This window comes from Myotis myotis, unplaced genomic scaffold (genome assembly GCF_014108235.1).
Source record: "Myotis myotis isolate mMyoMyo1 unplaced genomic scaffold, mMyoMyo1.p scaffold_m19_p_2, whole genome shotgun sequence".
In the NCBI taxonomy this organism is placed as follows: Eukaryota; Metazoa; Chordata; class Mammalia; order Chiroptera; family Vespertilionidae; genus Myotis; species Myotis myotis.
The window spans coordinates 110,921,724-110,935,850 of record NW_023416324.1 but is presented as its reverse complement, the minus strand read 5'-3'; the positions used below and the strand labels follow the sequence as shown (position 1 = coordinate 110,935,850).

General features: G+C 40.5%; 1 protein-coding gene across 4 annotated transcripts in view; it reads left to right on the top strand.

Annotated features, from left to right (window-relative positions):
• The window catches only part of LOC118675148 (ceruloplasmin), a 101,985-nt gene that overhangs the window by 61,517 nt on the left and 26,341 nt on the right, over positions 1-14,127 (top strand). For all 4 annotated transcript variants that reach the window (XR_004973817.1, XM_036347360.1, XM_036347361.1 and 1 more), the window contains exons 12-14: positions 7,140-7,347; positions 8,655-8,797; positions 10,224-10,352. Coding sequence is in view for 3 of the 4 variants with exons in the window: in XM_036347360.1 (XP_036203253.1) it covers positions 7,140-7,347; positions 8,655-8,797; positions 10,224-10,352 (480 nt within the window). In the remaining variant the exon portion in view is untranslated. The remainder of the gene's footprint in view (positions 1-7,139; positions 7,348-8,654; positions 8,798-10,223; positions 10,353-14,127) is intronic.

The window sequence follows — 14,127 nt, the reverse complement described above, 5'->3', positions numbered from 1 at the left end:
TATCATGCCATCCTTGAATAAAGACAGTTTTACTTCCTCCTTTCCAATTTGGATGCCTTTTATTTCTTCTTCTTGTCTGATCACTGTGGGGCTAGGACTTCCAGTATTATGTTGAATAAGAGTGGTGAGAGTGGGCATCCCTGTCTTTTTTCTGTTCTTAAGGGAAATAGTTTTAATTTTTGCCCATTGAGTAAGATGTTGACTGTAGGTTTGTCATATATGGCCTTTATTCTGTTGAGATATGATCCCTCTACTTCCACTTTGCTGAACATTTTTATCAAAACTGGGTGTTGGATTTTGTTGAATGCTTTTCTGCATCTATTGATATGATCATGTGATTTTTGTCTTTCAATTTTTTTCTGTAATGTATCACGTTTATTGATTTGAGACTATTGTACCAGCCTTGCATCCCTGGAATAAATCCCAGTTGGTCATGGTGTATGATTTTTTAAAATATGTTGCTGGACCTGCTTTTCTAATATGTTGTTGAGGATTTTAGCATCTATGTTCATCGAGGATATTGGCCTATAATTTTCTTTCTTTATAGTGTCTTTATCTGGATTTGGAATTAGGATAAAGTTAGCCTCATAAAAAAGAGCTTGAAAGTGTTCCTTTCTCTTACACTTTTTTCAAATAGTTTAAGGAGCAGAGATGTTATTTCTTCTTTTGAAAGTTTGGTAAAACTCTCACTGCCCTGTGAAGCCATCTGGGAGTTTTTTTATTACGGCTTATATTTCATCAGTTGTTATTGGCCTATTCAGGTTTTCTGATTCTTCCTGATTTAGTTTTGGGAGACTGTATTTTTCTAGGAATTTGTCCATTTCCTTCACATTGTCCAACTTATTGGCATATAGTTGTTCATAGTATTTTCTTACAATCCTTTGTATTTCTGTGGTGTCAGGTGTTACTTCTCCACCTTCGTTTCTGATTGGGGTTTTTTTTTGGGGGGGGGGTCATCTCTCTTTGCTTCTTTTTTTTTTAAATTAAATCTTTATTGTCCAGATTATTAGAGTTGTTCCTCTTCCCCCCCCTCATAGCTACCCTCCACCTGGTTCCCACCCCACCCTCTGCCCTTACCCCACCCCCCACTGTCCTCATCCATAGGTGTACGATTTTTGAGAATAGTCAGTCCACTCCCTTTCTATGCCCCTGATTCTATTATATTCACCAGTTTATTCTGTTCATCAGATTATTTATTCACTTGATTTTTAGAGTCACTTGTTGATAGATGTGTATTTGTTGTTCATAATTTGTATCTTTACCTTTTTCTTCTTCTTCCTCTTCTTAAAGGATACCTTTCAGCACTTCATATAATACTGGTTTGGTGGTGATGAACTCCTTTAGCTTTTTCTTATCTGTGAAGATCTTTACCTGACCTTCAATTCTGAATGATACCTTTGCTGGGTAAAGTAATCTTGGTTGTAGGTTCTTGCTATTCATCACTTTGAATATTTCTTGCCACTACCTTCTGGCCTGCATAGTTTCTGTTGAGAAATCAGCTGACAGTCTATGAGTACTCCCTTGTAGGTAACTGACTGTCTTTCTCTTGCTGCTTTTAAGATTGTCTCTTTGTCTTTTGCTCTTGGCATTTTAATTATGATGTGTCTTGGTGTGGTCCTCTTTGGATTCCTTTTGTTTGGGGTTCTGTGTGCTTCCTGGACTTATAAGTCTATTTCTTTCACCAGGTAGGGGAAGTTTTCTGTCATTATTTCTTCAAATAGGTTTTCAGTATCTTGCTCTTGCTCTTCTTCTGGCACCCAGATAATTCGGATATTGGTACGCTTAAAGTTGTCCCAGAGGCTCCTTACACTATCTTCATATTTTTGGATTTTTTTGCTTTTCCGGTTGGGTGTTTTTAGCTTCTTCGTATTTCAAATCTTTGACTTGATTGTTGCGATCCTCTAGTCTGCTGTTGGAACTCTGCATAATATCCTTTATTTCAGTCAGTGTATGCTTAATTTCTAGTTGGTCCGTTTTCATAACCTCGAGGGTCTCACTAAATTTATCAGTGGTTTCTAGAAAATTCTTGAAAAACCTTTCAAGTGTGGTTTTGAACTCTATATCCTGTAGTTTGCTTTCCTCCATTTCTGTTATTTGTGACCTGTTTCTTTGTCTCCGCATTTTTTATGCTTCCCTGTGTTGATAGAGTAGCCTTCTGTGCTAGGTGTCCTATAGGGCCCAGTGGCTCAGCCTCCCCAATTACCTGAGGTGGACACTCTTGGTGCACCCCTTTGTGGGCATTGTGCACAGTCTTGTTGTAGTTAAACCTTGATTGTTGTAGGTATCACTGGGAGAAATTGACCTCCAGACCAATTGGCTATGAGAATTAGCTGTGTCTGTAGTGGGAGAACTTCTGTGCTGGAGACACCTTTCTGGGGCAAGAATTGCTTCAGTGGGTCTTGGTGCTCACTGAGTCAGCCCCCTGAGTGTGTCCCTTATGGATCTGAGGAGTTGTAATCCGGATGGTCCCACTCTGACCACTGGGTACACTGGCTCTTGGATCTCTAAGGAGGTGCTAATTTAGCCTCTTCCTGAGGCTACCCAGCAGGAGCTATGGAGAGATCTGCAGATCCCTCTTCTTTGTTTGGGGTTTGGAGGTGCCCAGATGAGGCCCAGCTGTGAAGCAATGCAAGCTGCTGTGGGGCCTTGGGCCTTCTTTTGGATGTTCTGGGTCTCTCTGACCCAGCTGAAGTTTGTTAGGTAATTTTCAGATTGCAAAGGGACAGGCCTTTCATATGCAAAAGCCTCTGCACACAGCTTGGGTGGGGCGGGGTCTCAGGGAATCAACAGGGTGGAGCAAACAGCTATGGCTGATCCTCAGTCCTACCCTAAGAGGCCCAGCGTCTCAGTGTCCCTCGGTAATTGCTGCAAGCACCTCTGAGAGAAAGCCGCCCTTGAGTTCCGACCAATGCCAGACAGTCCAGTTTCTCCCCATATGAGTCTGGGTCCCCAGAGTCTTGCCTGGAACTGGAGTTCAGAGCAGTCGGGAGCTTGAGACTCCCTCCTGATTGAAAAAGACAACCATGTCCTCAGTTGCCAGGCCTTTCCACGTGCACCTCAGTACCTCCTCTAAGTCTCAGTGTGCTTTTCTCTTTCCTTCTAGTTGTAGAATTTTCACTCAGCCAGCCTTCCTGCAGTTCTGGATGATGTCTGTTTTGTCTTTTAGTTGTATTTTTAAGTGGTTTTGCGAGGCAGCTATTTCCAGTATTTACCTATGCCGCCATCTTGGTTTCTCCATCTCTTTGCTTCTTGATGAATCTGGCTAATAGTTCATCAATCTTGTTTATTTTTTTTTCAAAGAACTAGTTCTTGGTTTCATTGATATTTTGTATTGTTTGTGGGTTTGTTTGTTTTTTAATCTCTATGTCATTTATTTCTGCTCTAATCTTTATTTCCTTCCTTCTACTTACTCTGGGATTTTCTTGTTGTTCTCTAATTCTTTCAGTTGTAGGGTTAAATAGTTTATTATTAATTTTTCTTGTTTTTTGAGGTAGGCCTGTAGTGCTATGAAGTTCCCTCTCAGGAATACATTTGCTGTGTCCCAGAGATTTTGGATTGTTATGTGTTCATTTTCATTTGTTTCCAGGAAGTTTTTTTTATTTCTTTCTGATCTCATTAGTAACTCATTCATTGTTTAATAACATGCTAGTTAGCCTCCATGTGTTTGAATGTTTTGGGGTGTTTTTACTGTAGTTGATTTCTAGTTTCATTCCATTATGATCTAAGAAGATACTTGATATGATTTAAGTCTCCTTGAATTTGTAGAGACTTGTTTTATGTCCTAACATGAGATCTATCTCATGTGCACTTGAGAAGGATGTATATTCTGCTGCTTTGGAGTGAAATGTTCTACAAATGTCAATTAAATCCATCTGATCCACTGTGTCATTTAGAGTCACTGTTTCCTTGTTAGTTTTTAATCTGGAAGCTCTATCCAGTGAAATCAGCAGAGTGTTAACGTCCCTCACTATGACTGTATTGCTGTTGATCTCTCCCATAATATCTTCTAGAAGTTGTGGGTTTGTTTTGTTTTTTTACACATTTAGGTGTTCCTATATTGGGTGCATATATATTTACCAGCGTTATATTCTCTTGTTGAATCAATCCCTTTATTATTATATAGTGACCTTTGTTGTCTCTTGTGATGGCCTTCATTTTGAAGTCTATTTTGTCAGATATGAGTATTACTACCCCAGGTGTTTTTTTGGGTTTTGTTTTTTTAAATTTTTTTTTTAAATATATTTTATTGATTTTTTTACAGAGAGGAAGGGAGAGGGATAGAGAGCCAGAAACATCGATGAGAGAGAAACACCGATCAGCTGCCTCCTGCACGCCCCCCATGGGGTATGTGCCCGCAACCAAGGCACATGCCCCCGACCGGAATCGAACCTGGGACCCTTCAGTCTACAGGCCGATGCTCTATCCACTGAGCCAAACCGGTTCTGGCACTACCCCAGGTTTTTTATATTTCCATTTGCATAGAAAATTTTTCCCATCCCTTCACTCTCATCCTGTATGAGTCTTTTGTTCTGAAGTGGGTCTCTTGTAGACAGCATAGAATTGGGTCACGGTTTTGTATCCATTCAGCTACTCTATATCTTTTGATTGGAGCATTTAATACATTTACATTTAAGGTTATTATTGATAGGTACTTATTTCTTGTCATTTTAATTCTGTATGCCTAGTATGTTTCTCTCTGGTATATTTCTTCTTCTCATTAGCATTTCTACAGTGCCTTTTTGGTGGTGGTAAACTCCTTTAGCCATCTTTTTGTCTGGGAACCTCTTTATTTCACCATCTATTTTAAATGATAGCCTTGCTGGATATAGTAATCTTGGTTTCAGATCCTTTCTTTTCATTGCCTTGAATACTTCATGCCATTCTTTTCTGGCCTGTAGAGTTTCTGATGAGAAATCAGCTGACAGCCTTATCCGAGCTCCTTTGTAAGTAACAAATTGATTTTCTCTTGCTGCCTTTAAAATTCTTTGTCTTTAATTTTTGGCATTTTAATTATGATGTGTCTGGGTGAGAACTTGTTTGGGTTCTTCCTGCTTGGTACCCTCTATGCCTCCTGGACTTGCGTGACTGTTTCCTTCACTTGGTTAGGGAAGTTTTCTCCCATTATTTCTTCAAAGATGTTCCCTATCTCCTGCTTGCTTTCTTCTCCTCTGGCACTCCTATAATGTGAATATTGTTACATTTCATGGTGTCTCACAGCTCCCTTAAGCTGTCCTCCTATTTTTTAATTGTTTTTTTTTCTCTTATTTTTGGTCCTTTACTTTTTGGTTCTTTTCTTTGTTTGTTTGTTTTTTCTTTTTGATTGAGTGATTTTTTCCTATCTGTCTTCTAATTCACTGATCTAATTCTTGGCTTCTGCTAATCTGCTGTGTCTTCCTTACAATGTGTTATTAGTGCTATGTCATTCTTTATCTCTTTCTGGTATTTTTTCATAGTTACTAAATCTTTTCTCATGCTGTTGAGCTTCTTTGCCATCATTATGCTGAACTCCATATCAGATAAATTTCTTATCTCCATTTTGTTTACCTCTTCTTGAGAATTCTCTTGTTCTTTTATTTGAAGTTTTTGTTTGTTTGTTTGTTTTTTGTCTCCCCATTTTACTACCTATTTGGGTTTGTGTCATGTATTAGGTTGATCTGCTATGATTCCCAATCTCTAGTGCAGACACTGTTTCTGAGTGGCCCTTAGTATCCTGTTTGGGCTATCAAAAATCTATAGCTTATGGCTCCCTCTGCTGGGGCTGGGTACCTTTGGAAATAACCAAGATGTGCACCAGGGTCTGCTTTTCCTAGCCCCAGGCCCAGAAGGAAATCAGGCAAACACTCAAAGCCTCCAGAGATCTGCCTCTGCTTTCAGTCCAATTTACAGTTTGATTAGCCTCAGGCTATGGACCACAGTTCTTCCAATAGGAGTAACTGCCTTCTCTTCAGGCAAAAACCACCTGGATAGCAAAGGTCCTCCCACAGTGTGATGGAATGACTCAGCACAGGAAAGCAGGGTGGTTGCCCTTTGAGCTCCAATCCCAGAGCCCCCAACCCTGTACTCTCCTCACATAGCTCCAGTCTTCTCTGCCCTCCCTCTGCCAGAGCCCAAGGTGCGTGTCTGCACACAATTTTTTTTTTTTTTTCCCTTTAAGAGAGTGCCTGCATTTCCAGCCATCTCTCACTGGTGGACAGTAACCCTACTGCTTTTCACAGCCAGACATTCAGTGGGCACTTTTATCAGTTTTGATTCTCAGGGTTATCATGCCCAGCTTCAGGTTTAGAACCCAGGGTTCTCAGTAGGAACCTCCCACAGTTGAGATATCCCTCCAGGCCTTCAGCTGCTGTCTGTGGGAGCTTGGCCAGCAGTTCCTACTAGTCTCTATGGGGTCTCCACTTTCCATCCTTGGTTATCATGGTTCTCTCCAGCTAGTCTTCAATTGATTTTTCAGGGTGGTTTTTCGGTATTTTAGTTGTACTTCCAGTTTATTCCTGGGAGACTGTAAGTGTAGCTTCCACTTACTCTGCCACCTTTTTTAATCTCCTTTTTGGTTCTTATTTTAGTTCTATTCTATGGTTAGCCAGAGTAGTATAAATTTTTTATTCCCTGTTACACTGTCAAATCAGACTAGACACTAGAAGACTCACTAAAGGTTCTTTACCTAAACTTCTCATCATTTTTCTATAGCCTAGATGTAGTGTTCATTTGTCAATTCTTTGCAATTAAATAACTTATACTAGAACCATAGCCATGCAAATTCAGAGATTCCCACAGGTCTTGCTCTGAATGAGTAAAACAAACAAAAAAAAATGAAAAAATGATAACTTGTTTCAGGCTTTTTGTTGTTGTTGTTCCTTATGTGCCACTAAAAGGTAAGACAGGTCCAGGGCAACCTTTCCTTCATTCATTACACAAGTTCAGATACAGAGAAAATAGCAAATGCAAATGCCTTGAGGCAGGCAAACCCTTGACATGTGGCTTGGGTAGCATGAGTAGTAGGCCACATGATCAGAGGTGTGGGAAGCCAGCTGATGTAACCCAGGCCACAGTAAGGACTTTGGTATTGATTTTGAGTAAAGTGAGGAACCACGGAAGGTAATGAGCAAAGGAGTGACATGCTTTCTCATTTACCTTTCAAGGGACTTTCGATGTTGAGTGCCTCACAACTGATCACTACACCGGTGGCATGAAGCAAAAATATACTGTGAGCCAACGCAGGCAGCTGTCTGAGAATCCAAACCTATACCTGGGAGAGCGGACCTACTTCATTGCCGCGGTGGAGGTGGAATGGGATTACTCTCCAAGCAGGGAATGGGAAAAGGAGCTGCATCGTTTACAAGAGCAAAGGTAATTCTCTAGGCAGATTCCCAATTTTTTAGTTTCTCTTTCAAGAAGGCAGAATTATGTTAAATTGCAGTAAAATAAAGTTGTGTTAAATAAGAATAACAACAAAATGCTTCCTAGGCATCCTTCTCATTAATTTCAGTTTCAATTTTCTCACAGGCAATTTTCCATTTGTAGTTATTCACGTTTCTTTTCTATTGGACTGTCTTCTTACATTCATGTGCCCTTATCTTGTCACTGATTTTCAAACTTACACCACAATTAATGTCTCAGTTCAGAGCTAAAGTATTATTTTCTCTATCAACTATTTGCTATTTATGTTATATTTTCTCCAAAGATTTTGTTACTAGTCTATTAATCAGTTATTTCACATTTTTAAAGCTATGACTAGTATGTATGAAAGAAAACTTTAAATTGAGGGCAGTATTACAGATATGGTCTCTGCCCTCGAAGAAGTTACAGGAAAATACGGTTCAAAACCACCAGTAACAAGTAAATCATGGCTCCCTCTGCTGGGGCTGGGTACCTTTTGAAAGAAATCATGGGACTGAAAAAAATAAGTTCAGTTTGAATAGATGTTAGCTAAGGGTGGTGGTTGGAGCTGCAGAACCATTCCATTTAGAGCAGCTTCAACCACACTGTGGTTATTCCTTTTGTTCTGTCCCCTCTATTATCTCCCACATAATGCACCAGCCCTTTGTGGTATGACTGGACAGATGGGAGTGGGCATGTATTCAGATCTGGTTCATAACATATATCTGGACAGTGGTTACCTGGGCAGTTTGACTGTGATGGTGATTATGATTTGTGATGTAAAGGAGTAAAAGGTTATTTCAGTGAATGGGGTAAAACAGTCAAAAGGCCACAGGAGCCATTAGGAGTCAATAAAAACTTTAGGTAAAGGAAATATCTAGAAAAACATGGCTACTTCAGTTCCTATAGACTAGAAACATTGTAGTATCCAGGGAACATGTCAGTGGTGAAATCTGGACCCATACAGTTTTAGAGCAATAAATAAACCTTGGATATGGCCTCCTCTAATACCTCATTTCAGAGGAGAAGAAACCAAGACTCCAATGAGAAATGACTAGCTGGGGATCATTTTAGTGGTAGAATCCAGGCTCCACTCTGCCTAGGTGCACTTCCTACCACCCATGTCTATTTTTAAAGTCTTGCGGGAATGGGAGAGTGGTATTGAAAACTAGCACAATTACTTAAGTAAAAATTGTATGTTTGTTCAAAACTTAAAACTCAACTTCCACTTTCACTAAAACAAATACTAACTTAGTTGTGTGTGTGTTTTTTTTAAGTGTTTCGAATAATGCATTTTTAGATAAGGAAGAATTTTACATAGGCTCAAAATACAAGAAAGTTGTGTATCGGCAATACACTGATGGCACATTCCAAGTTCCAGTGGAGAGAAAAGCTGAAGAAGAACATCTGGGCATTCTAGGTACTCTAACAGCTACAGTTCACCAGGTGTGGGCAAGTGATGTGCTGCTGCAGGTGGTGATGGTCCATGTCTAGGAGTTTCATTTTCTTGGTTCATGTATCAGTTATTTAAATAAAAATAGGAGAGTTCCAGTTGCTATATGGGAGGCTGCCAAATTAATGAATCTCTTAATAAAGCCAATTAGATCTTTAAAAAATAAAATGTCACTCAATAAAAATGAGAAGCCTATAAATATGGCATAATAAAATACTGTGTCAAAAGCAATATATTATCCCATATACTAATGAAATTGTATATATTTGGTGTTTATTAAACTGATGCTTATAGTTTGGGTGAAATTCCTAGAACTTACTTTCTAATGAAATTCTTAATCAAATTCTCCATTATTCTCCCATCCCTCAAAAAAAAAAAAATCATAGCTATTTACTTTTAAAATTCAGATGTAAATGATTAACTCCAAAGGGGAGAAATTTATATATAGATAAGGAGATAGGGAAAGAAAAACGTGTTACTGTGCACACAGCAGGGAGAAAAGATCTCTTCAATTTTTTAGGAATCATTTTAAGACACAATGTTTAAGAACTTGACTAACACTGGTCTTGGGAATTTCCTTGAAAATCGTCAAGTATAAGGGACACCACTCCCAACCCCACTGTGTTTCCACACTAACAGAGCTCTCTGGGGCTTGGTTATCCTCAGCCTCAGAGAAAGATACCCCAGGGAGAATGCAGTGTTGCTGGTTCACAGAAATTCTCCCAGACAGAAAACAAGCTACGATTGGCTGGAGAGGAGAGAAGGCGGGGTAGTCCCACCCATCCTTTCAAATGCAGGACTGCCTGCAGTTATTAATTCACGCCCAGGAAATTCTGGAAGTCCAAATCCTGAGATCAGGACTCCAGGCCAGGGATGAGTCACAGTGATTCACCAGGATTAGGCCATTAAACTGCAGGGGGCTTTCAGGCCCAAACTTCCCCAGGCCTGGAGATAAAATAAGAGATTGCAGCCATACTAGTGTTTTTATTCTGAATCCTTTGGAATGAGGTATAATCCAATAGTAATACAGCACGGAGCCACAGGAGGTAAAACAGACTAGGGCAGTGATGGCGAACCTATGACACGCGTGTCAGAGGTGACACGCAAACTCATTTTTTTGATTTTTCTTTGTTAAATGGCATTTAAATATATAAAATAAATACCAAAAATATAAGTGTTTTACTATGGTTGCAAATATCAAAAAATTTCTATATGTGACACGGCACCAGAGTTAAGTTAGGGTTTTTCAAAATGCTGACATGCCGAGCTCAAAAGGTTCACCATCACTGGACTAGGGCCTTAATGCTAAATTATCCAATCTGTGTTTTTATTTCTGAGTTAGAACTTCTGATCTGACAGCATATAAGCCACTCTTCCTCTTCACTCTTGCCAGGTCCACAACTTCATGCAGATGTTGGAGACAAAGTGACTATTATCTTTAAAAACATGGCTACAAGGCCCTACTCAATACATGCCCATGGGGTGAAAACGGAGAGTGCTACTGTTACTCCAACCTTCCCAGGTACTCATGGGGTGGAGGTGTGCGATAGATTTTACAGCTTCTCCACAAATTACTTGTCAGGAAGATATTCCTTCCAAATGATTGTTGCTTGAGAAAGTGAAGGAGGTGGTCAAGAGGGGGCACAGAGAAATGTGTCTGCATGTGTGTGTATGATTGCATTCACCTACTAAAAAAAATGCACAGCACTGAGGAAGAAATCTGATGGTGTTGGGCATCCATAGACACTCAGGTTTGAGCCAGAAGAGATGGTCTCTCTCCACGCAGCTAGAACACACCCCAGACAACACTGATCACCTTGAACGTGGCTGAATGTTCTCCTGCCTGTGTCTGAGGATAGGATCCTAAGGACAGAGGCTGCCACTTGAAATTTTAAATCTCTGGTATCTAACTCTAACCCACTATCTGAAATGTTTAAGAACTCAATAAATGTTTAACAGAGTAAAAGCCAAAATAACTTAAATTCAGGGGTGTATTTTCTTTCATAGGAACTGTATTTTTCATCTATTAGTTGTGAAGTTGGCTCTTAGGGAAGAGCCATTTCTCAGTAATTTAGCAGTTCCCAAATACAGGGTGGGGCAGAAGTAGGTTTACAGATGTTCATATGGAAAATAACACAATAAATCATAATAAAGAATCAACTCTGTTTTGTATACGTGCAACTGTATATCAAGTGAGAAACAATAAATTACTATATATGGGAGTAGAAATGAAAAGCCCTGCCCTCATGATCCTCACAGTCTTCCTAGGAGATAAACAATATATAAAAATGTTAAGGCAGATGAGCCCTAACTGGTTTGGCTCAATGGATAGAGTGTTGGCCTGTGGGTTGAAGGGTCCCGGGTTTGATTCCAGTCAAGGGCACATACCTCAGTAGCAAGCTTGATCCAGGTCCTGGTTGGGGTGTGCAGAATGCAACCAATCACTGTGTCTCCCTCACATCGATGTTTCTCTCTCTGTCTCTCCCTCTCCCACTCTCTCTCAAAAAAAAATAATAATAAAAATTTTAAAATCAATGGAAAAATGTCCTTGGGTGAGGATTAACCAAAATAATAATTATAAAATTAAGGCAGATGAGAGAGAATAAGTAACAATGGCACTATTTTAGGTAGGGTGATCAGAAGGGCTTCTCTGAGGAGTTGCCACTGGTGAAGACATTTAAGTTATGAGAAATAACAATCCACTTAGTTGGGAAGAGTTGTGTGAGAAGAGCATTCTAGGTCCCAAGATGGGAGGGGACTTGGTATGTCTGAGGAACAGTGAGGAGATCAGAGGCCAGCAGAGCAAAAGGGAGAGATGGAAGAGGTGAGATGCTAAGGGACCTAAGAGGTCATAGTCAGGACCTTAGATTTTATCCTAAAAACCCTACAAGGGTTTGAACTGGAAAATGATGATCCTATGAACACTTTTAAAAGGACTGTCTGGCTAGTGTGTGGCAGTGACTGTAGGGGACAAGGGAAGAAGCAAGGATTGGTTAGAGCAGTGGTTCTCAACCTTCCTAATGCCGCGATGTTGTGGTGACCCCCAACCATAAAATTATTTTCGTTGCTACTTCATAACTGTAATTTTGCTATTGTTATGAATCATAATGTAAATATCTGATATGCAGGATGTATTTTCATTGTTACAAATTGAACATAATTAAAGCATAGTGATTAATCACAAAAACAATATGTAATTATATGTGTGTTTTCCGATGGTCTTAGGCGACCCCTGTGAAAGGGTCGTTCGACCCCCAAAGGGTCACGACCCACAGGTTGAGAACCGCTGAGTTAGAGGGTTTTAGTGATAATCTGGGTAAGTAAATGAGTCTTGGACCAGCTTAGAAATGGCGGAAATGGTAAGTTGTCACATTCTGGTTTTATTTTTATTTTTTTATTTTTTTTTTAATATATTTTATTGATTCTTTACAGAGAGGAAGGGAGAGAGAGAGTTAGAAACATCGATGAGAGAGAAACATCGATCAGCTGCCTCCTGCACATCTCCTACTGGGGATATGCCCACAACCCAGGCACATGCCCTTGACCGGAATCGAACCTGGGACCCTTCAGTCCGCAGGCCGACGCTCTATCCACTGAGCCAAACCGGTTTCGGCTCTGGTTTTATTTTAAAGCTGGTGTTAAGAGGACCTGCTGAAAGGCTGGGCATTATAGAAGGTTAGGGAAGGAGGAGGAGTCCAGTCAGTGCCAAGGTTGGGCATTAGGCACCTGGTGACAGCAGATTGTGGTGGAAATGGAGAAGGAAATGCCATTATTCAGCTCATGAAAATAAGTATAGATGAAGGGACAATATATTCTGGAGGTAAATCTATGCTTTATTCTCAGTAAAATAGTCTTCTTATGAAAAGGGTGAGGACATAGAGACAGAAAAGATGGAGGGCTTAAGGAAAAAGAAACTAGCTTATCACATCCCTTGAGACCATCCGTCATGTCTTGCTTGATTCCCTAATAAAGGTTTGTTAGACTCTGGCCAATTAAAGTCTGACAGAATGAATAAGTAATAGTGAGGTCTACTACATACATGGAGTTTACAGTGCCCTTCATGGCTGAAAGTCAAGGTCCTGTGAGCAGCTGTACAGGAAGCCCTGGGTGACTGGGAGCAGAGATCGGCTAGAGAACACAGCACAAATGGACCAGGGTAGAAGCCTTCACAAGACAGGAGAGTGGAGCAACTGACCATCTTTAGAGTGTCAAGGTACAGGGTACGGTCCTGTGTGTGACAGAGTTGTGACCACACAGTGTATAGTATGACAGACAGAATGGGACAAACTAGAGAGGTCAGTGACCTATGAGATCAAGGTCTGATGGCTCTTCCCCAGGTATCGTGAAATCACTGAGGATAGCTACAAAAGGAGAAAAGGAAGGCCATGGTGAAGCGAGGGAGTCACATGGTGTGGCCCAGACACACAGACACAGGAGACTGGGGCAGGTGCTAGCTCGGTGGGGATGAGGACAGTGTAGTAGAGAAACACACTTCAAGCTAAGAAGAGATCTGTTGCAACGTTTCCTCAAGTTGGGATATTGGAATTGCCACTTTTACCAAACAACATCAAGGAATTTGATGTCCTTTGAGCACAGAGAGGCCAAAGTCCAAGGCAACAGTTATCCCAGAAAAAAATAGACTTATTCATTAGGCAGGCAGCCAGACAGGGAGACAGGGGGGAAGACTCAGTCTCTCTCAGACAAGGGCTTAGAGCAAATTTTAAATGAGGTTAGAAAGGAGCTATACATATTAATTCTAATTAAAGGGCTCTTGGATCTAAGTTATCTAGGGTAAAGATGGGAAGGGTGAGAGAAAGTATAAAGAAAATCCAAGTTGGCAGGGTCTGACTGGGTGAGATCTAGGCACGCTTGCTTCTGCATACCGTCTGCGAGGACCTGGTGTGTGGCTAGGGGCAGATTTTGGTTCTGGCCACCTGTAGGGCTCAGTGGAGTTCATTTGGCTTTCTGTACCCACTCCAGCCTCTGAGCTCAGGCTTGTCTGGTGGTGTCCGGGCACTGTGCGGAGGCTTGCCGTTATCTCCTGAAAACCAAAACTAGGAGGGGAAAACCTATGAGGGTCTGGTTCAATGTTTGGGCCCTATTTCACCCTCTTCTGGCTATTGTGATACTGCATGCATGCCAAGTCCAGTTAATTCATAACTGACAAAGAAGATAGAAATGTGTATCTTACAGTTTATCCTAAAACTAAATTTCTGAAAACAATTTTGAGTACCACTACTTTTTAAATCTAATTTCCTTCACATTTCCGGTTTCTGGGTCACTGGTTCTTAAGACTA